This window comes from Rhyacophila brunnea, unplaced genomic scaffold, assembly GCF_057557595.1.
Source record: "Rhyacophila brunnea isolate RB1 unplaced genomic scaffold, BYU_Rbru_1.0 scaffold_1, whole genome shotgun sequence".
Lineage (NCBI taxonomy): Eukaryota > Metazoa > Arthropoda > Insecta > Trichoptera > Rhyacophilidae > Rhyacophila > Rhyacophila brunnea.
Genome location: NW_028232751.1, coordinates 48,086,126 through 48,110,532, shown reverse-complemented (window position 1 = coordinate 48,110,532; position 24,407 = coordinate 48,086,126). Strand labels below are relative to the sequence as shown.

The following is a 24,407-nucleotide window of genomic DNA, read 5'->3' as shown; positions in this document are numbered from 1 at the left end:
TTTTTTGTTATGTAATTCTTTTTCAAGACTATATAAACATTTAAAAGTGTCATCTTGAATATCAGAAACTACTATTATTCTTACTATCAGTAACTTGTAAGACTGATGACAGAATAATGACAGACGGAGTGTATACAAAACACACACACGATGCCAAAAGAAAAGATAGCAACCAATGGACCAATCACCTTGTTATGCGCCGAACTCGGGCCAATCACAGCGTCGCTCGCCGACCAATCACCGTGCGCGGTTCTAAAGACACGGAGTTTTCCCTCCAAACATCTTACGCCGTTCGAATGTCACGACCCAATCATTGTCAAGCGAGCGTAACTCACATATTTTGAATATTTCCGACATAAATCGCGGGAAAGAAAAACGTAAATGCGTGTATTAAATGTACTGAAATACATCGGGACTGAAAAAATTACACGCCATTGCCGGGAAAACGTGAATTCCGGGCATGTAAAAACGAGGTTATACTTTATTATTAATTACTACCTACTTCTAATGTTAATATCCAATGTTTACGTTCTGGTGTGATGTTTAAATCATGCTGAAGTGCAGCATAAAGCATGCAGTCGTAAATGACAAATTTGTGGTATCTTTGGTAGCTAATTCTGAACAATCTGTCAACTTTCATTACTATGCATTATCTTTTATCATACTATAAATCAATGTTTCATGACCTTATAAAATATACTAATACCATTATATAATATATAAGTATATGTGTTTTGGCTTGATTAACCTGAAGTACCGTATCCTAGGCTGCGTTTCCTGTGTGATAAATGTCATTGTTAATCTGATTAGATCGACTACATCGTTTGACTTGCATGGATTAACGGATTAATTTTGGTTGTCTATTTTCTGTACACAGTGGAATATTGATTTTACTTGCATGGAATTCATATTTTCCCACTATTTACGTGTAGTTTCTGCAATTCTGTTTCATCTTCAAAAATGCAAAATTCAATTAAAATTACATATTATTGAAAGCTCATTTTTTTTAACACATTCAAATAAACAACATGCCTATGATTGAAATGAATTGCAGACTACGTCTTTCGTGCCTAAGTCCAAGGTTACATACACAATTAGTGGCGATCTTTTATTTTAGTCAGTATGGGTGGCTATTTCTTGTCATTTTGAATTTTGTCTTGAATGTTTTACGGTCACAATATGTTACTGACATTTTTAGTTCTTATTCAGATAATTTTTGACTTTTGCTTGTTGATTTTTTTTTTGGTGCCAGTTTAAAGAAAGAGAATATTCCCTTGAGCACGTTGATATTATATTATGCACCAAACCAATTTGTCCAATTTTATAGAAAAATATTTTTTTTCAACCCCCCTAATTTACGTCTTCTCTCTATTTACATTTTTTTTGTTAATCCCTTCAAAAACGTGAAATCGGGGTTTCAGTGTATTATAAATTCAATATGTATTCAAAGGTTTTTTATTCACCACCTTATTTGGCTCAAGAGGAAACTCTGTGTAAAGCATGTGTATCAATCAATTGATTATGACAATGCTAATTTATTAGATTGCAGAGGGAATTTCAGTTGACTGAAGCAAAATTATTGATAAAAGTATTTCATTTTAGATGATAAATAAACTGACATCTCTTTGCAAATTGTGTTTGTATGTTGATTAAAAATTTGGCGCAAGGCGTAATTTCCCAATCATATTATGCACATGAAAAGTCAAGTACATCCAATACTATGGAACTAACAATCCGATACAGTAAAATCTCGTTAATACGAATTCCATGGGACCGAAAATCGAAAAAAAATTCGAATTACGAAATATGAAATGTATGGAGAAAAATATTAAAATTTTGAAAAAAAAAATTTTTTTTGATTTTCATTAATTTCGTTTACGATCATAGATGTGCCTACGAAATTTCCGATTCAGTATGTGTTAATGGGTCATAAAATGTCAGGATTATTTATACTACCTTTTTAAAATAAGTAATTTATGGTGTTTTAAGAAATATCTGTAACAATTTTCAATGACTGGCTCGTGAAATAGTGTACTTTATTACCGTTTATTGAATATTTTTGTATGCCAGGACTCTGAAATCATTTCGAATTACGAAATTCGAATTAAAGGTATGATTTTATATGAAAACTAGCTGACCCGGCGAACTTCGTACCGCCTCAGAATCAATAATCTTGTGTTAACTTATTAGCTGAATTAAAATACTCAAAATGAATTAAGTTCAATAAATGTGCAAAAATCAAATCAAAATGAAATAGATTACATAGTTTTGGTTGGTTCAGATTTCGAAGCATGATAACTACCAAGTCAATCTTCAGTTGTAAATTGTGCGGTGGCAAGCCAGGCAGATCCAAAATACTCAAAATGAATTAAGTTCAATAAATGTGCAAAAATCAAATCAAAATGAAATAGATTACATAGTTTTGGTTGGTTCAGATTTCGAAGCATGATAACTACCAAGTCAATCTTCAGTTGTAAATTGTGCGGTGGCAAGCCAGGCAGATCCAATAAGTTTAAAAATTCATTTGGATGGTTGGTTGCTTCGTCTTCGTTTATTACACAGTTGATAGATTTGAAGGAATGCATTGCACCAACGATTTGATTTTGAATTGTGAAGTTTAAGTGATCCACATCTTTGTTCTTTGCCGCAAAAATTGCTCGTTCACTCAATCAATTGTGATTTTTGTGGTTAGCAATGACGTTCGGGAACACTTTGTTGATGAGGTCATCCTTCGCTGAGACGAAATTTCAAAAATTCAGAGGAATCGAAATCAATCCGTTCGATTCGTCGACAGGAACACGGCAGTTACCGATAGTCAGCAATTGCTTTTCGGCAGATGGATCGTTTAGCAATGCAACTCGCATGTTTGTCGTCAGCTGAAGTTTCTTCACATAGCGCCACAGAGTCTATGATTTGAGGCAAGCGTTCATTTCATCGGCAGCGGTTGATCTTGGAATGACTGGTAGTGTTTGGCGGAAATTGCCAGATAGTAGAATCATTGCGCCACCAAAACATCTTGAGTAATTGCGCAGATCTTTCATAGTTCGATTGAGTGCTGCCAATGCGCATTTGTGCGCCATTGTGCATTCATCCCAGGTGATGTTTTTACTTGCTACCAAAACTTTGGCCATTGCTGAGTGTTTCGCATTACTGCTTGTCGGTGTTTCAGTCGTTTGAAGGTTTAACGGCAATTTCAACGCTGAATGAGCCGTTCGGCATCCTTCTAACAACGTGGCCGCTATCCCAGAAGAAGCAACTGCTACAGAAATTTCGGATCTCACACGAACAGTGGCCAAAATCAATGACATGAGAAATGTCTTCCCAGTTCCACCAGGCGCATCGAGGAAAAATAAACCACCATTTCCATCATCAATTGCCTTCATTAACGTATCGTACACTTCCTTCTGTTGAGGGTTCAACATTGGTACGTTCGATCGAACCTATAGGTTCAATGCATCTCGATCATATTCATGTTCACGTTCCAATTCTCGATTAAAAGCGTCATTCATTCCACGGTGTGGCGTTGGCATTCCTAACTTGACTAACAAACTGCCGCACATGAGATAACACATGTCTTCGATCAAAAGCAAAGCCTGGTTATGTATCTCCTCATTCACTTCGAGATCGGGATTCTCTGAACCGACACAAATTCGATGTAAAATGTCTTCTGACATATCATCCTTGTACTTGTTCCACAGTTCAGGTGGATTTGATGGGAAGCATGTCGAAATAATGATAGCAAATAATGTGCGTATCTGACTTGGAGATGCAGAAACAATTGCTACAGCGATTTTCATGTCCCAATGAATATCGTTTTCAAGCAAATTGAGCTGTTGACATGCAACACGAAATGTTGGACACAGTACACCATTGACAGTTCGAAGTGATTCAAATTATGTCGGCCCACGAACATTTACCATCAACAACCGCAAGTAGAAGCATTCGTCATACTTCGGATGAACTGTGTAAATGCGACCAAGAGCATCATTAGAATGCACATCCGGATGATCAGGAACCGCATCGCCTTGCTTACGACGTTGAAATTTCTTCGATGAAGCGTTCCAAGTGTACTAACGTGGCGTCTCAGAGTAGAACAACGTTCGTCCAAACGAATCGCTTTGACAAATTGAAAAGAAACTGGTCGCTGGAGGTGTTACAGCACGTTGAGCAACATTCGATGCATTAAAATAAACTCGTTGACCATTCTCCAGATGCACCGCCAAATGTACAGCAGTGGGATGACGTTCATGAATGGGGAATGAGAAAATACGCCAAATCGCTTCATTGCAGCTCACATATCGATAAACTTGATAGTGCGTGATTTCATCGTTGGTATTGGGAGTTTGAACGCCAAAAACCACAATATCGCTGCCTTTGGTGACATATTTGCAGATGTATTTGATGTACTTTACTGAATTGCAATACTCATGTATCAGAGATGGCGGTGTATACGGATTTTTTTTGTGATTTTCTTACTACGAACAAAAAAAAAATCACCGAAATCAGTCAATCAGTTCTATATCATCAATAGACATCATCAAAAAAGCCGTTCCATACGAAATCTATAAGAAAATTAATGTTCTTCATAATTTCTTTTTCCGTGAATTTTTCCAATGTTTTAATAATTATTCTGCTATTCAGGGCAGAGACAAATCCAACAAATTAAAGATCATAAAAATCGGTCAAGCCGTTTTTGAGTTATAAAATAAATGGTGTAATTAACCCGAATTTGTTTTATATAGATAGATAGATTAGATCTTCTGGCTCGCGGCATTGTAAATAACACTGGAAAATTAATCACACAATTCAAAATTACATAATGAAGCAATTATCGATACGCGAAATTTCATAACCTCAGAAAGTGAACATTTTAGAAGCCAACTTATCGTTTGAAAATCACGATCAAGATCGCTATTTGTCTATAACAAAGTCTTTCGGTATTATCTGAGGCTGAACTGAATCAACTGTCAAAAACGCCATGTTAATACTTTCTTTTGTTTGGTTGTTTCTTGTTTATTGTTTCTGTCATGTATCAGAGATGGCGTTGTATACGGATTTAAATTTTTTGTGATTTTCTTTTGTTTTCGTATGCGCGAGATCCATCGTTTAAATCCATTGATATCAGTCAAAAGCCGTTCGATACAAAATGTATGAAAAAATAATTTTATTCATAATTTTCTTTTCTGTGAATTTTTCCGATGTTTTAATAGTTATTCTGCTATTCGGGGCTGAGACAAATTTAACAAATCAAAGATCGTAAAAATCGGTCCAGCCGTTCTCGAGTTATAAATGGTGTAACTAACCCGACTTTCTTTTATATATATAGATAATGTTCAATGGACTTTTTTTTGCGAAAATTTTGAATTACTGCGTATTTCGAATTATCCGTGTTCTTATTAACGAGGTTTTATACAATGTATTCTATGTTTCTGTTGGTCAACAAAGCCAATTATTTTTAGCTTACAACAATTTCAAACAGATGCTCGCTTTACATTGTGTTCTTGTTTGTACTGATATTGTTTGCTGTGCTTCATTTTTTTTGTTAATATGCAATACATGCTGAAAGAAAATCCTCAAAATATGTGGAAAGTTTGTATTTTATGCCTCTAATAATATATTGCCAAATTGAAACTGAATGCCACCAATGCGACAATTCGGCATTCTGATAGTGCCGCTTTATACTAGCATATCATGGCACCTTTCAAAGACTCAGTGCAACCATATACTGAGCGTTGAGAACAGATGATTGCGATGCACACTCGGTTTGCGGTGGTATGACTAGGAGTAATGAGGAGAAAAGAGAATGGACTAAGCAGCTTCTCATCGTGCTGAGAATCATCCTGGAAGGCCGCTAAGTGCTATTTATATAATGTATACATGGATGGTATATATGGATGTTGGCATGACCTAGAATGATGCAAGACGACTGGCGAGCGACAAGGATTCTTGTAGGCGCCGTGCGGTGTCCATATGTCCTAACTAAGGATGGGACATGGTTAAAGAAGAAAATAATATATTTCAAAAATATAAACTTCAAACTATATCATCATCAGTCAGGGTCGCTCAAATATTGAATGAAGACCCGATCACGTATTTCTGTCGAACTTGATGAGTTTATTAAAAGATAGAGCGGAGATATAACCATGCCGAATTCTTACTCACTTGCACTTATGGTTCGTTTTTGTTCAGGCCTTGGTTTACGTTGAAATGTTCTAAAGCGATTTGATAAAATAATTGTTGCATTTAAAATGTAAATCTGCTGCTTGCACATGCGAAACAATCTGTCCATATTTTCTGCACATAATTGCGCGAATTATCAGTATGTGTAAACACCCGCTATAAGTTTTTATTGAAATGATTAATTTAGTAATACTCGTTGGAGCAATCTTCCAAATCAGTTTTGTCCAATGAACCTATGCAAGCAATCCGTGATGTTTCTCACCAACTAATCTACCTTAATCTCATGAATAACTTATTGTTGATTGCGTCATTAGTTGTTATGTATACAGACAGCCCTCGAATTTCGTATGTAATTGGTTCCTGTAAATGTGTACGAATGTTGAATGTACGAAAGTATAGCAATGTAAAAAAACATCAAAAAGCGTAGTTTGAAATATTTATTTATCAATGGGTATAATAAAGTTAACGAGGCGTATTAGCGTTAGGTGTTTTCTTTATAAACTTGCCATGAGACAGTTGAATACCAACCTTATTCCTTAATTTTACATATTTGAGAAGGTGGCGGAGAGCAGAGGAGAGAGTAGCAACTGTATTGAAGCGCACAGTTTTTACATTATCAACAAAAATCTCAATTTCAAGAAATGTACAAAATAGCGAATTTTACGAAAGTAGAACGTAAAAAAGTCGAGTGCCACCTGTATTGGCATTGTCAATTACATTTTGTCACTACCTACTAAAATATATTCACTGATTTAATTATTGTTAATAATTTCAATATTCTAATCGATTTAAGTTTTCTATCATTCCATTTGAATCGTTTTCGAATGCCTGAGTAATTGTGGCGTATGTAGGTACAATATAATTTGCTGCAGATCTATTCCAATGTAACTATTAACTCCGAAATCATTAAAAATCGGGATAAGTAATATTATATTTGAGTTGTCACCGTTTGTACTTTCTTCTTCTAAGACCAATAAACGACTCGCTGGTTTTAGATTCGGCATTTGTGTACCAGATAAGCTTCACTGATGTCCGAAGAAGTACATTTGCCAAACCTCCCGAAGAGTTAACAAAAGAGGGCATATCGACTAAGACACTACTCGATACGCGATTGCCGAATACTCGATAGACAAGTCACAAATTTGATTTTGAGATCAAGATATTGTATATTTTTCATGCTTAGTAAATGAGGCTATTGAAAGTCATAGGAACTCTGACGATAGTAATAGTGACGATGGGCTACATTAAAATATGTCATGGCTTCCGGAACTTTCAGCAAAATCCAATATTCGATCTGGTATTTCTGGTCATTACAAATGATACAGTACACTATCACCTCCTTTTTACACTGAGCAATGTTTGCTCTCAACTAAACAAGATCCGTTTTCGACACACTTAGAGCAGAGTTTCGTATTCATACACCTTACAGTTCACTTTAATACATTATCTCTTTCGAATGGCCTCTGTAACATCCCCAAAAAGTAAAGAAGCAGAAAGAACACACGGTTAAAATCCAAAAATCTATTACGATAGCATATCGCACCATGAGTGTAAAACCAAGGCATCTATATACAAGACATATTTTGGATATATTAGGGTTTGAAGCATAGAGGTATTAAATATAAAGACGGGGAAGGAATCGGCTTTCTCATACAACTGAATGAAGCAGGCCAACAATAGCCGACAACTTACGAGAAATAGAGACCCAATAAAAAAAATGCAGGGCATCACAGGCATTACTTTGGTCATTATAACGTAATCATATGATATAATGTTATTGTGGAAATCTTGCCGCAAATTGATTACCAGCCTGCCTCACCATACTTGCCTGCTTCACCATACTTTTATATAACCTGCCGCCCCTAGGCCAAGTCTTTGTTTTGTTAGGAGAAATAAAGTTTCTAAAAAAAAAACCATAATATTTGGTTTATATCTACATTATATTGCATGGTCTTTCAGTTACTTCACTTTTACACTATCAAGTTCACGACTTTTGCAGTTGTTTTGCATTTAATCTCGAAATTGAAAAATTTACAGATGCCTTGGTTTTACACTCACTGTGCGATATCGTCGCTGTAGGATTGGTTTGTCGAATATACCAAATGTCAAATGTTCAGGAGACGAAAAACAAATTGCATTATCCTATATATAAATACACGGAAGTATTTAAATTGTCATTTTTACAGCATATGAATGATGTATTCATTACAATGTAATTTAAAGAAAATGATGGTTCTGGTCCATTTATGTAGATACAAAAAATCATTATGCATTAAAAAGTCGATTTCGACAAAAACGGATATTCGACAAACCAATCCTATAGCGACGATATGTTAACAACACCTCTGGTGACATTGTGATGTCATTTTACGCAAAGTGTTTAGCTGTGAGTATGTGGAATTATATTCATATTTTGGTGGCATATCATTCTAATCTGTCGAGTTAAATCAATTTATATTGCAATAACTTGAATAAAATGGCGGCAATTAAGATAACGGTGTGCACTTTCAACACATACAGAACACAACGCAGTTATCGCAGATCCAGAAAAATTATAAAAAGTTGTTACACATTTAAATGGGTCGTTTGAAGTATTCGCTATAAGCTCGTTTAATAAAACATGCCCATCAATCTATTAGTTTTTTTTTTCGGTCAGTTTTGCTTAATCAAAAATCCACATGTCAAAATTTTCACCCATAAAAATTAACTATAATGTTCTCGTTGGCGCTTGTGGTATTTACCTTTTTAAATTTGGATTTAAAGAGTCTTTAAACAATAGTTGTATGCCAATGATACTTATATAATATTATAGAAATATGTATTTCAATGTTTTTTTTTTTTTTTGGATTTATAGCCATTCCTCAGCATACAACATGTTTTGGTCGGCAGTTTTTTACAGGTATATCCTTATTTTGTGTCAATTTGCATGCTTCACATTTGTGTTGGATTCACCTTAACAATTATTATTTATAGCCCAATATATTGCAATGCTGACTGTCTTATTTTACATCTCTTATTTAATTCCATCACTGTTAATAATAGATTATCTAATATACATAACTATTGCTATAACAATGATTAAACATTATAACTACAGGAGGACCTCGACTTTCGCACATAATTGGTTGCTGAAAATGTGTGCGAATGTTGAATTTTCGAAAGTAGAGGGAAGTAAAAAAAAAATTAAATTGTGTGTATTTTAAAATATTTATTTATTAAGTAAATATAAGATGTTTAAGAGGCGTTTAAGAGACATGTTTAAGTGGGGTTGCGGGTGTTTCCCTTGAAAAGTTATTAAGAGTTAACTGTTTGCCATTCTTATTTTTCATATTTTAAATAAAATATTTTAAATGGTAAATTATTAACTTTACAATATTGCTTAAGGGCGGACGTGCTCAGCGTGGGTCAAAATGGAGCTTTTATTCTATTTTCAAAGCATGATCCTGGACATTCCTTAAACGTTGTAGATAATCTATTTATATAATTTTGAAGCCTTATTATCCTTTATATTTATTTTAAACATTTGATGACTGCATAAAGTATTTTTATTACATAAAATAGTATGCTTTTAAACCTCTCGCTCTAATGTTTTAGAATATAGTCATATTTCAGTACATAAATGTGCAGTGGTGTTAAGATTTTTTACATTTATTAATTTTTAAACGCATTTATAAAACCATCAGTATAATTTATGTAGACATTATTATAATGAAATATTTACGATAAAAAATTATATTGATATTCTCTGTGATCCCAAATTTGACAAGAATTAGGCATTTTATTAATCAAAAAATGGGCAAGATTAACACATTTGAAGATAATTCTAAAGATACTAATTATAATAAGGTATGTCTTTGACAATTCAAGTGTGATAAACATCCTACGAATAATGATTGCTTTATAATAATTATTGACCTAAGAATAAGGTAGTGTGTTTTGAAATACGCCATTTCTTTTGGCATTCCTCAGTGGTTAAGCTACAACATACGGCCGTAGCCATAAATTGACAAACTAAAACTGAAGTAGGGAGTAAGATCATGATAACGCGTGTGTTTGAACATGTACCTAATTTTTTTTTTTTAACGGTACATGCTTTGAAAATAGAAGAAAAGCTCCATTTTAACCTACGCTGAGCATGTCCCCCCTTGACTGCTAGCACGAAATGTAAAGTGAACCAATCTTTAAATATTAACGCGGTAAGTACCAGGCTTTTTTATTTGATTACCAAATGACTGGAAGCAATTCTTTATCTTTCCCTTTCAATGCTTTGGGATTTTCTGGTTGATAAATTAACATTGGCATCAATTTTAAATCACCAGCTAAGTTTCCACCAAGAAGCAATGTCAATCGGTTTTTAGAAGGTTTATGCCCAGGGGCAACTGATTCTTCCTTAGATAAGAATGTACAACTAGGCATTTATTTCCAAAATAAACCATTCTCATCTACATTAAAATTTTTGGCTAGAGAAATATTCTCCATCTTCAATAATTTTGGATAATGAGGAAATAAATTCTTTTGCAGCATCTTTATCCGCATCAGCCGATTCTCCAGTGAATTTAATATTATGAAAAGAAAACCTCATTTTAAAATTGTTAAACCAACCGTTACTTGCTTGAAAAATCGTGTTAGAATCTTCTTTTAATCTAACCTTCCAATCTTTGTGCAAACTAAGAGCCTTCGCTTGAATAATTGAAATACTCAGAGGGACATCTTTTTGATGTTGGTCATCGATCCATGATGACAAAGATTTTTCCATTTCATCCATAACTATGCCGTGTCTAGATATATTTCTACAATTTTGGACGTATTCCTTAATTTTATTTTTATTTTTCAAAATTGAACATATCGTAGACCTGTTTGTATCATACAAACGTCCGATTGAAGCAAAAGATTCACCGCTATCAGAACGTCTAATAATTTCCATCTTTGTCTCGATCGTGTGAAGTTTATGACTCCTTGACTTCTTTTTGTTCGTATCAACACTGAAGTTTTTCCGTTTCTCACTCATGTTTATAAATTTTTAGGGTGAAATATTTCAAATGAATAAAATTAGCAAAACGCACAACACAACACGCCTGCACCCGCTCCTGCGCAAGACTAAACCTATCCTAGCTAACAAGCAAAGTGATGGGTGCAAGCAGGATGCAAGTGATGCTAGAAATGCACTTGCTTGTGAGCGAACGAAAGGGGGATATCTTTACACCACAGCGCGACGTTTTAAAAAAACGATTTTTTTAAATGTGCAAAATAACGAATTGTGCGAAAGTCGAGGTCCCCCTGTATGTTATATCTGAATCTTCACTAAATTGAATTCAAACAAGTAATTACTGTCTTCCACTTTTCAGTAGATTGCCGAAGATAAAACTATTTTATTTTACAATTGTAAAAAGTAAGATAAAAGATTAATTGTTTATTATTTAATTATTAACTTCTTTAAACTAAACCATCAATTAAAATTAATGCAATTACCAAAATATCATAAAGTTGTGATTATATTATGTTACATGTCACGTACTATCACGTGACGTCACAGTAAGCTACCGGTGTCCGCTTCATTTTTCTCGGTGATTAAATGTTGTTATCAGACTGGTGCTCCCATCCCGTACCACATTTTAAACCTTTAAGCGAACTTTCTCAGTTAGCTAAATCTGTCGAAATCACCAAAACAACAATGAGGTCACCTCACGTTGTACCGTACTGCACCGACACCTGCATGACTCAATGAATGTTTTTATCATTTTCTACATGCCTACACATTTTCGACTCATGCCAAAATCGCATTTTTTTTGTTTTGAGCGGTTGTCACTATGTATTTTCTAAAAGAATTTTTTTTATTATCTATGGTCTGCAGGTTGGGTTCTGTGCAAAATATTATCTATGGATGTAATATCGAAAGTAATTTTAACGTACGCACACGAAGTAACTGTTAAAATTAATTGAAATTAACATGAATAATGAATGATAATTCAAAATACTAATACATTAGAGTTGGCACTCTCCATCATAGAATTTACAGAGATGGTGATCATTCAAAATAGTCTGCGAAATGACGAAACCATAGACTAAATTTGTCGCCGTGACAGTGCGCGACGTGCATCTCAATATAAGCACAACTTTATTCCCAATTTATTTAGCAATTACATACATGAATATTAATAAATCAATATGTTAAGTGATTTTATTATAGTTATTCAAATTTACTAAACACAGTCCCACAAACTTATCTGTAGAACGGACAGAAATGGAAATACAATGACGCCATATTGAATATGTCATTCCACTGTCAGATTCTGTTCAGTTGCGAGTCTTGGTTGAGTAGTTTTCGTCACTGGTTCCCCCATCAATTCTACAGATAAATTTGTGGCACTGTACATCTTATTTATATCTTCAGGTGTTTTTGATGGAAATATTGTAACAGAAATGCATTTAATCTCAGTGAAAAGAACATATTAGTGTCTAACTGCTAGATATTCCTGCCACTATGCTTTTACCAACATACCGAATTGATGTGAAGCGTGGATTTTAATGGGATTATTTCATGTGAAGAAGTGAACTCTTTCATTGGTTCATGGTCAATGCATTCAATTTTAAAATCGATACTAATGAAAATATTTCAACAACAAAATCAAACACTACTTATCGATGGAGAATTTCAACAAAAATTTGATGATTTACAATCAAAATTATATGTTTTACATTTCAGTTATCACAAACCTATCATTTCTTATACAATTGTTCAAGCAATCGATATTTGTGAATACATAATACATACAATTTAATTAATAACTTTTGCTTTCAATTAATTTCATTAATATTATTTTTCTATTTTCATTTCTATTGTGCGTGTTCTAGACACACTTTTTTTATCAAAGCATTTTGTATCTATAAATAATGAATTACTATGATATATTTAATTGCTCCTAAAGGTAAGATGATTGGCTTGATTTTAATAATAGATAATCATTCTTTCTATTGTAGGTGTGTAACAGTAGAGAAGGGTGGAGGTAGGCTGTTAAGATCTGACATAAATAGTGCACATTAAGCTTTGTCAATCATACTTACTTGTTTTCATTGAACTAAGAATACAAATTGAGGCTGGTGTTGGTTTGTTTTTAAAAATGAATTAAACCCTGCCTTGACCAAACCATAGTATATAAAAAAATATTCTTCTATATAATATCTAAAATTATATATGATTTCATGACATAATTTTAAATATTTAATAGATAGAAGAATATTTTTATATCTAATATCTATTATGGTTTGCTTTAGGGAGGGTTTGATTGTATTTTAAAAACTAACCAAAACCATCTGCAATTTTTATTCTTATTTCAATGGAAAAAAAGTATGACGACTGACAAAGTTTGCACTATGTCGGATCTCAACAGACTACTTTCACCCTTCACCACTGATGTGTAGTTAGGAAAAAGTTTTATAGTTCAAGCAATTACAGAGCTTAAATAATTTGCGTTAAAGTTTTGTTTTTGAAATGTCAAATTACTATATTGCCAACTTACAGGAGAGTAATTTCAAAATGAGACTTTACTGGTTTCATCAAATATTTTTTACCAACTACCCTACTCAAAGATAGTTGTTACTTCACCTCAGGGTAACTCTTGCTGAGACAACTTTGAGACACTAAAATGATATTCAAAATTTTCATCTTCACCGAAATGTCCCTTACTTTTGTATTACTTTTTGGGTCTGCACTGTCTATATTCTCAACTACTTATTTTACCTCCTAAGGAGCATAATGGCCTGCATAGATGTATAATGTAATAGAATAATAAATATAAATAAATGATGTAAGAGTGGTTGTTACCCAACCCTGGGGCTTTGCTCCATATCAAATGTAAAGAAAAACAACATGTAATATTTCTCAAATTTATAATTCGAAAATTCACCCACGATTTCAGAGATTATGTAGTTCACCATAGGTTTAAAATCTAAATCATCATGATTAACTAGTGACTGACTAATGGCGGCTGTGGTCTTTCAGAATAACCTTTTTGAGGAATGCACACAACTTTACCTTATTTTTAAATAAAGATCTATTTCCAGCTTACTTATAGTCTGGAATTATATGTATTTTTTTCTGAATGATTAACACAGATCGAGAAATAAATTTTTCTTGGTTTAACCTGTTTTTAAAAAAAATATCATTATTTACAATAATTTAGTATGCTATATAAATGACGGGCAAATGGATGGCTAGGGCCTCAATGAAATGCACTAATGCCAATAGGTACATTTCTATAAAGTGTTGAGACGCTACTCTACAGATGGCCAACAAATCATATCTCTAGCCTCCACGCGGCGTCCCCTGGGCAATGCAGATGTGGTGTGTCTTGTGACAGTATAACTCGTCTGTAGCTAATAGAGAAGGGTGAAAGGCGAAACTCTGGCGCCTTAAAACGAGAGACCGCTTGGCTACGGGAAGGAAAACCCAGACAGAAAACCACATACCAACCCGTTTGGACAGCGTGGTGTGTTATGTCCAAATACCCCCATGGAACAAAAACAAAAATCTCGGCCCTTATTCTCCGGAGGCCAACCTGACACTGATCACAGCAGCAATCAGCAAGGGAAGGCAGAGGGTGCTAAGAATCCCCGGAAAGATGGTAACGGCTGCCTACCGATGACCATTGCCACCTATAACGCGAGAACATTATCCAGCAACGCCAAACTTCTAGAGCTCGAAGAAGAACTCGAAAAAATCAATTGGGATGTTGTCGGGTTCAGCGAGGTAAGACGACAAGGAGACGATATCGCCAATCTCCACAGCGGACATGTACTCTGTTATAATGGGACTAATACCGGACGCACAAGCGTTGTCGGATTTTTAATCCACAGACTCTGGAAAGATCGCATAGTTGAATTTGATTTCTCCTCAGATAGAGTAGCAAGTTTAACACTTCAGCTCAGCAAGAGATACCAGATTCTGCTTTTGCAAGTTTATGCGCCCACTCAAAACTCACCTGATGAAGAAGTGGAGGAGCTATATGAAGAAATCAGTATGTTGAAAAATAAACGGAAATGTCACTTCACTATCATCATGGGGGACTTTAATGCACGAATCGGATCCCAACACCAGGATGATGTAGCGGTCGGGCACTTCGGACATGGCACCAGGGATGGCCGAGGAGACATGTTAGTGGAGTTTGCGGAAAACCACAATCTCTACATGAACTCATTCTTCAAAAAGAAGTCTTCCCGAAAATGGACATGGCGAAGCCCAGCAAAATCGACTACATCCTCACCGACAAGAAGGATATTTTTCTAGACTGCACAGTCATTAACAGATTTAATACTGGCAGCGACCACCGAATGGTGAGGTGTAAAGTACGATTTAACATCAGACTTGAGAGATCCAAACTGATACAGAAGCCCAGAGTCTGCAGAGGCTTGAGAAGCAGAGTCGAGAGAACAGGCTAGCGGCTTTCCAGGTTGAAAATGACCCCCCCATCTTCCTACAAAACACCGAGGCAATAACAAAAATCATTGTAGAATCTTCGGAAGAGACAGATGCTGCTGTGGTTAAGCAAACTTTCAAAGGTAACGTTGGATCTTATGAAGCTGCGTAGGAGTACGAAAAGCGAGCAACAAGTTGCAAATGATCTTGAGTACTCCACGCTGTGCAAAACTCTACATAAAAACATAGGAGAAGATCTTCGTAAGTTCAATATGAACCTTGTAGAATCAATTGTTGCGTCAGGAAGGAGCTTACATAATAACAAGCAGCATCTGTCAATAGGGAGACGGCAGATCACGACACTAAAAGCGCAAGATGGAAGTATCGTGTGTAACTGGGATCATCTTCTAGGAAGTAGTTTAGGAAGCAGACAAGAGTACGCGATGTAATAGACGTTGCCAAACAGCTGAAATGGAGATGGGCGGGGCACATTGCTTGCCGAAAGGACGGTCGCTGGACAAATGCCGTCATCCAGTGGTACCCAAGGGGCACGAAACTGCCACAGGGTCGCCCTAAAAGCCGCTGGATTGACGAACTGGTAAAGTTCGGCGGAAATACGTGGCAGCGAACGACACAGGACCGAGAGAGTTGGAGAAAGCTTGGGGAGGCCTTCATCCAGCAGTGGATTGACCCCGGCTGATGATGATGATATAAATGATATTTAATTTTTATTATTTCCTAAAATTACTATATCAGCACAATTTTTAAATACACCCTGATCTTTCATACTTAATACCTTGTTTACATGTGCATAGATTTACTGCTCACAGTACATATTATCGCGGCTATGACAAGAAAATGCACGTGTAAACATGTATTATCATGCAAGCTGCAAAATTGCTTTTTTGATTCATATCAAAAAAGTTTGGAAGCGTCTAGATTTTCACGTGACAGTCGGATTTGTTTGATATCTGCGCCTGCGCAGTAGAATAATGATGGCATACCTGCCAGTAAAAAAACGAACTACACCGCGGCGAGACTCATTTTGAGGATGACCAATTTTCACTAACTGTCAAATAGTACTATAAAATAATAACAACATCGCGTCTCGCTTACTCTTGAAGAATGATATTGGCACGACAGTTAGCACTTTTACATGTAAACAGTTATTAACACGATTGTTTAAAATACACACTAATGCTGCCATTAAATCCATGCACTTGTACAGGCGTTATACGTTAATTAAATCGAAATAATTATTAATATGTTATCCTTTTCAAATATTTCTAAATGCCCACATTTTATTTGTAGGTACTGTTTACATAATATATATAAATATTTATTATCATGCAGAGTATGCGGACCAATATTATTACAGAACAGCGCAAATCACTTACAAGTCAATTATTTTATATATATTATAATGAATAATAATTCATGCATGTTGTTTTTAGATAACCGCTGGAGTGAACCACACTTATGTGATTATTCTGGTAGCTACTTCTGTTCAGCTTGCCACTGGAACAATTCAAGTGAAATCCCTGCCAGGATTGTTCACAACTGGGACTGGGAGAAGAGAGAAGTTTCACAGTCTGCTTTTCAATTACTCACACTGTCCAGAGACAAACCTCTTATCAATTTGGAAGAAATCAATAAGAACATCTTCATGTTTGTTGGAGAATTGGATTTCGTAAGTTTATGTCAAGTATGCTAAGCCAAAAAGTGACAATTTACAACTTTACAGGAATGCTATTTGAAATTACAATATTATTAGTTCGGTCATATATTTTTTTTAATAACTTCCCTACCTAAAAACGGTTTAAATTCTAATGGATTTAAATTTCGTACCATTCCATTTCAGTCATTTTTTGCGACCTCGATTTCGCCTTTCTATCTAGACTTAATAGGTAGGTGATAAAGTTTTTACCTACTTTATTGTATTGATTTGTTATATAAGTTAGAGTTAATTGTATTCGTAGTCAGTATATATTTGACTTTTGGTAAGTATACATAGTTAAAAATGGTTTATATCAATAATAATGGCAATTTTGACTGCTATAATTTTCAGATGCTGAATATTACATTGTAAACAATATCCTTTAAATAACTCTTTTTTTTTTTTTTTTCTTAATTAAACACCACAACAGGCCGTGAAGCCCAATAACAGTGGTAAAACTCCCAGGCTTGAGGAATTTACATAATTAGATTATGTAAATATATTTTGACCTCACCGTTAATTGAACCCAGAACTCCGGGATGGAAGGCCAGCGCCTTACGCATTACACCACGAGAGCCTCTAAATATCCCTTTTTGGCTTAGCCACCTCTGTTAAGTTGCATCTACGTTAGCCTAGTTAGTAGAGCAGTTGTCTTTGTATAAATATGAAGTCGTAGGTTGTGAATTCAAATTTATACAGATGGCCGCGTCACTGTAAAAAAAATTGTTAATTTAACCACACGCTGTAGAGGCCCGCTCATATGCTCCAAACAAACATGGAAATTTACTTTTTTTCAAGTAAGAAGTTGGTCACAAAGTAATTATTTATGTAACATATCTGGGCCTAAAGCCGACATATTGTCATATCAGTCATAAACTCATTAAGTGCACTAAATGAGTTTTACCTCTTATACAACGAATGTTCTGCATAATCAGGCCATGGAACGAAGTTGAGAGTTCTGATTGTAGTGATTTTCGTTGCTTATATTTTTCGTGAAATGTAACTTTAGGAGAATAATAACTTTTCAAAATGAAAAGTACACATAAAAATAATACACTACTGTCTGATATGGGGCTGTGACCACGCCCAAAATTATTTTCCACCATATCCTCTGCTTCCCTAGGATGACCAGTTGGAGATGCCGAGAATGTAGAGGTCCTTTTTCCATTCCATCCACATCCAGAATGGAGTATTGGCCGATGATCCGCCTCTAAAATCGTGACTCAGCTGTTTCAATCCCACGCATTGCTTATTTACATGCTGTTTTTCATCAAACGATGGGTTTAGTAAATGGCTAACAACCATGCCTCGTAAAATAACCTCTACTCTTTTATTAGCCGAAAACGTTAGCTCATGAGAATGAATAATAATTTACCTTATTTTCATGATTAATAATACATGTATTACTTTACAGGTCCGCAAAATGCGTGGAGACTTAGTAGTGATGCGTCAATACCTCATAGTCTGCCAAATTGGAAATAATCTAATCAGCAGAGACATGCTTCACTTGGCGGAAACACCGAATTTGTACAGTATTGCAGACTTGGAAATGGCGAAAGACGGTGTGCTAGGAACAAAGCTGGTTAAAATAACGGAGATATGCAGAGCCCATATTTTGAATTGTGAAGTAAGTAGAGTAAAATCGAAATCATCTATACTGAAATACAAAAATAATTCCAAATTACGAAATACAAACAAACATTTTCATGATATTTTATTACTACCCATAAAATAGCAATATGTTTTTATTTAGCAGACAGATCTTTCTGAAAATATTTCGATTTAGGAATTTATTTTATTATCTTCTTCTTGGTTGTGCACTCATGGCTGAAGATCGTGACCACATTTGAATTTCGCCATTCTTTGAGCGACCAAGACTTTCCATCCTTCTCGATTTTCCGCTTCTCTCAAGGCAGAATGGATGGTGACCCCAGTCAGCTCTTTCAATTGGCCGCTCCAGCGCGCAGACGCTCTTCCTCTGCTTCGCCTTCCCTGGAGGCCACCCAAAACTACCAGTCTTTCCAGGTTACCGGTCCGCGCCTGATAATATCTCCAAAAAACTGCAGAACTCTTCTCAGACATATTGTCGAGAGCCGTTTATATATTCAGTCTCTGGATGATGGACTGGTTCGTGCTGTGCTCCATCCAAGAAATACGAAGCATTTGTCGCCAACACCACATCTCAAATGCATCAATTGCCTTCCGTTCCCTTGCCTTCAGGGTCCGCGACTCGACTCCGTATAGAAATATCGAGAACATTAATATTTGCACAAACATCATTTTTGTGGCAATCGAAATTCCCCGATCCTTCCATATAGTGGTAAGGCGTGTCATCGCATTTTTTGCAATCTGTGTGCGCCTTCTTATTTCCGCTTTACATCTGCCCTTTCCACTGATGGTCGATTCCAGAAATACAAACTCATCCACTGTTTCTAAGTTGTGGAGTGTACTTGCTGTTGATAGAAGGTTAGCCTGGTTGACCATTAATTTGGTCTTATTCCTATTAATAAGGCGGCCGTATTTGCGACTCTCTTCCTCTACCCTATGTAGCAGCTCTGTGAAATCTCTATCGATATATATGGTATCGTCTGCGAATCTTAAGTTGTTTATTTTCTGGTCACCAATTTTTATTCCGCCTTGCCAATGATCTAGGGCTCTTCGCATTATATGCTCTCCATATATGTTGAATCACTGGGGAGATAAAACACATCCCTGATGAACTCCCTTCTCGGTTCGGAAACTCATGTTCATCCATGAATCCAGGAAATCATGTGAATTGAGTTGTTAAAAATATAATATTATTTTAATTAGATTTTCATGAATCTGCGTCTGATGTGTATTTACTAACGAGACTCTTGAATTCGAAAACGTCGCCGCTTTTACGAAATTTGCGGCATTGTAGATTAGCTTCATCTACGAAAGCAAAGTTTGGTACAAATAAAGCAGTCATGATTGAATAAAATGAAGCACCAATTATAGCATCAATTGTAAAATAGATAATACCATTAGACAATAATCAAAATAATTCACTGAATCATAATGAAACACGGAAAAAAAAACAAGTCAGTTGCAATTTCTGTCAAACATAGACTCTGGCAAATTTGACCATCGGTTTGTTCAACTTATGGTAGAGGGCATTCAGTGTTCGGATTTAGCCAGATGCTTATATAAAAACTTTGGATGAATGCAAATCATACGTTTCGCATGCCATCTGGCATAAAATCGCATTTGAAAACAGTCGATGAAAGGCCTATAAGCAGTCAATATGACGTGTTTAATGGCTTCGTATCAATGGGATTTTAAATATGACCAAATTGATTTGATTCCTTCTCCATCTACAAACTCTTGTTTTTAACCCAAACTGCCAAAACTCTGTTTTGTTTAACGGCCCACATGCTCGTCGTAGGTCAAAATTGAGTTTTTATTGTATTTTCAAACCATGATCCTGGACACTCCTTAAACGTTGTAGATAATCTATTTATATAATTTTGTAGCCTTATTATCCTTTATAGTTATTTTAAACATTTGATGACTGCATAAAGTATTTTTGTTACATAAAATAGTATTCTTTTAAACCTCTCGCTCTAATGTTTCAGAATATAGTCATATTTCGGTACATAACTGTGCAGTGGTGTTAAGATTTTTTACATTTATTAATTTTTAAACGCATCTATAAAACCATTAGTATAATTTATGTCGACATTATTATAGTGAAATATTTACGATAAAAAATTATATTGATAATCTCTGTGATCCCAAATTTGACAAGAATTAGGCATTTTATTATTCAAAAAATCGGCAAGATTAACAAATTTGAAGATGATTCTAAAGATACTTATTATAAGCTATGTCTTTGACCATTCAAGTGTGATAAACAACCTACGAATAATGATTGCTTTATAATAATTATTGACCTAAGAATAAGGTAGTGTTTTTTTGAAATACGCCATTTTTTTTGTCATTCCCCAGTGGTTATGCTACAACATACGGCCGTAGCCATAAATTGACAAACTGTAATTGAAGTAGGGAGTAATAATAAATGCGTTTAAAAATTAATAAACGTAAAAAATCTTAACACCACTGCACAGTTATGTACCGAAATATGACTATATTCTAAAACATTAGAGCGAGAGGTTTAAAAGAATACTATTTTATGTAACAAAAATACTTTATGCAGTCATCAATTGTTTAAAATAAATATAAGGGATAATAAGGCTTCAAAATTATATAAATAGATTATCTTCAGCGTTTAAGGAGTGTCCAGGATCATGGTTTGAAAATACAATAAAAACTCAATTTTGACCTACGACGAGCATGTCCCCCCTTAACATACCCGTCATTATATATTATCTGCGTGAAACAAGCAATGTGAATTTTGTAAAACTTGAGAGATGAGGGGCAAAAATTTAAATGCATTTTATTAGTAAATGTTTGAATATTATTTAAAGTTCATATTATACAGTTCTCTAACTCTCAGTGGCCGTGGCACATCCCTATATTTATTCAACATACTATGTAATATAAAATATCCGTAATGTAAAAAAAATCGTAAACTTTTTATAAAAATAAATTCGTACTCTGTAGTAATTACACAATTATTTTAAGATTGAGAACAATGAGAACATCGCGTCTCACTTACTCTTGAAAAATGAGATTGACGAAACAGTCAGCACTGTTACGTGTAAACAGTTATTATCGGGATGTTTAAAATACACACTATTGCTGCAAGTAAATCCATGCACGTGTACATGCGCTATAAATTACTAGATAGTTTGTCATTTAATTCTTTTTGTATATATTTTCAGATATGTCGTGGAAAAGGATATTTTTGCGAAGTTTGCAAAAATAAAAATGAAATATTCCCATTTGATTCCTCAGCCGTCACTTGTGAAAAATGTAAGTCCGTATACCATAGCCTGTGTTGGACAAAGATAAATTACGCTTGTCCGAAATGCATAAGAATTGCAAAGCGACAGGAAATTGAACAAAAGCCCCAGGATCAAGATGATATACCAGATAGAAGTTTAGATTTATAAAAATTATTATATACCTTTATGCCAGATACAAGATATTCACTCTCTGAGGTGAATGGACAGTGTTAAGTGGGGCACCAACTTAAGTTCTGTGGTGTTATGGCAGAAGTTGATATTTCCGTTTTTTGTCATTTTGGGTTTATTCTTTTAATTTATAGATGATATACCCCGGCATGTGGTGGCAAAATTTGGTGTGTCAGTCATTATCCATGCAAAAGATATAGCGTGTGAACAATCTTGATATTTCAATTTATTAAAAAGGATGAGAAGCCAAAAAATGTTATGTTACATATCGTTGTTTGGCATAACACAAGTACAGCATCATTATTCATACTATGTTGCAGCAATACTTCTGGCTTCTGGCAACTCGCACTTTTTGTGAAAAGTTTGAATCAGTGTGAACCATAGACTAATATAGGGGAGAGCAGGTAGGATTCGTACACAGGGAGCATTCGTACAGTGGCGATATCTTCACTATCCAATTCATTGGCGTGCTCGCGTTTGTGTGTGTGACTCCCGCTCATACACATAGTGTAACCGCGGGGCAGGGCATCAGTGCAGCCAACAGCTTCGACGGAGCACGCCGATACGTGTTTTCGCTCTACGTAAGTATTTTTTGTATTCACTTTTGAACACGCTTAACTGTTATAAGTTTTGCACGAATGTTATAAGTGACTTAGTATAGTTTATGAAGTGATAACTTCGTTTAATATGTAAATAGTCATTTTAGGCTAACTATAGCGGTTATTTTTATTTTCAATTAATTTGTTGATTTCTCGGTTTGGGGTACCTTCGTGCAGTTATGAGTGGGGTAGATTCGTACTGTACGAATGCTCCCCATTCCTAACTGCGTGGCAGTAGAAAGATTGTTCACCAAAAATATTATTGTTACAGAACCATGCCGCGAATATATGTGAAAAAGGGGACAAGAACAAGAGATGTTGATGAAGATGCAATGATGCAAGATGCAGCCGTTAGAATCCACGTAAGGTGGACAATCAACTTCTACAGCGAGCCAAGATGCCAATGTGCCAGAAACTCTACCTGCAGAAACAGAGATTACTCAACAAGATCTTCTATGGAGCTCAGCGCCAGTATCACCCTCCTTGCTATCACCTACAACTGCGCCTGCATCTTCATCAACTGTAGGATTAATAACTCCAGAAATTATCTGGCCCTATCCCAGAGTGAACAGAAATGCGTTAAAAAAGTCGAAGAAAGGAAAACTACCAGGAAAATCGAGAATATATACAGATACCCCTGAAAAAAATAGACTAGAAGAAATAGAAAAAGCAAAAAAGTTGAAGAAGCAAGAGCAAGAGAGGAAACAAATGGCTAAGGAGATGAAGCGAGCATTACATTTACTGTCAGATACAAGAACCAAAACAAAGAGACAGAAGAAAACTTCAGGGACAACTAAACCAAAGAGGCAAAATAAAACTGTTAAGACTGATAGTCATGATGAAACTGATTGTGAGGATGAGGCTAATATGAGTTTAAGAGAAAGTTCTTGTTCTCCCATCGAAGAGACGTCTGAAGGATTCGATACTGAGAATGAAACTCTAGTTACGTCAGAGAACATCAAAGAAAAACGCTTTGTGATAGTAGAGTTCAAGAAAACAAAGACCGTTTTATATTATCTTGGACAGGTGCTTAAAAAATATAGTCCCGTTGAATACAAAGTTTCATTTTTGAGGAAGAAGTCTCATACCTGGAAATTTGTCTTTCCCACTACCAAAGATGAAGGAACAGTTTACATATCAGATGTGGTATGTGTTTTCCCGCTATCAAAATCTGCTTTTACAGCAAGAACAGCCCGGATAATATTTAGCTTCAAAAAAAAAATACCTATCTATGTATAATGTTGGATAGTACAACTATTAAATACATAATATTAAGATTTATTACTCTAATGGTAAATTTTATAATGTTGATTTATTCGTTCCTTTATTAACAAAAAAATAAATAAAAGTGTCATGTTTTTATGACTAAGTAGTTATAAGCACTTTAAAAACAATAACTGTTAATTATTATTACATGAAAGCTGATTCTGTGTTAGCTTTGA

At 35.0% G+C, this 24,407-nt stretch overlaps 1 protein-coding gene across 3 annotated transcripts in view; it reads left to right on the top strand.

Moving 5' to 3' along the window:
* The window catches only part of LOC147079877 (differentially expressed in FDCP 8 homolog), a 30,317-nt gene extending 6,140 nt beyond the window's left edge, over positions 1-24,177 (top strand). Inside the window, exons 4-8 of one of the 3 annotated variants that reach the window (XM_085945308.1) lie at positions 17,047-17,282; positions 18,724-18,936; positions 22,115-22,205; positions 22,687-22,947; positions 23,237-24,177. In XM_085945308.1, the coding sequence (XP_085801434.1) occupies positions 17,047-17,282; positions 18,724-18,936; positions 22,115-22,205; positions 22,687-22,724 (578 nt within the window). In that variant the 3' untranslated portion in view covers positions 22,725-22,947; positions 23,237-24,177. Of the gene's footprint in view, positions 1-17,046; positions 17,283-18,723; positions 18,937-22,114 lie in introns of all 3 variants that reach the window. The other 2 variants (XM_085945316.1, XM_085945300.1) reach the window with 2 other exon arrangements.
* The last annotated feature ends 230 nt before the right edge of the window (positions 24,178-24,407 follow it).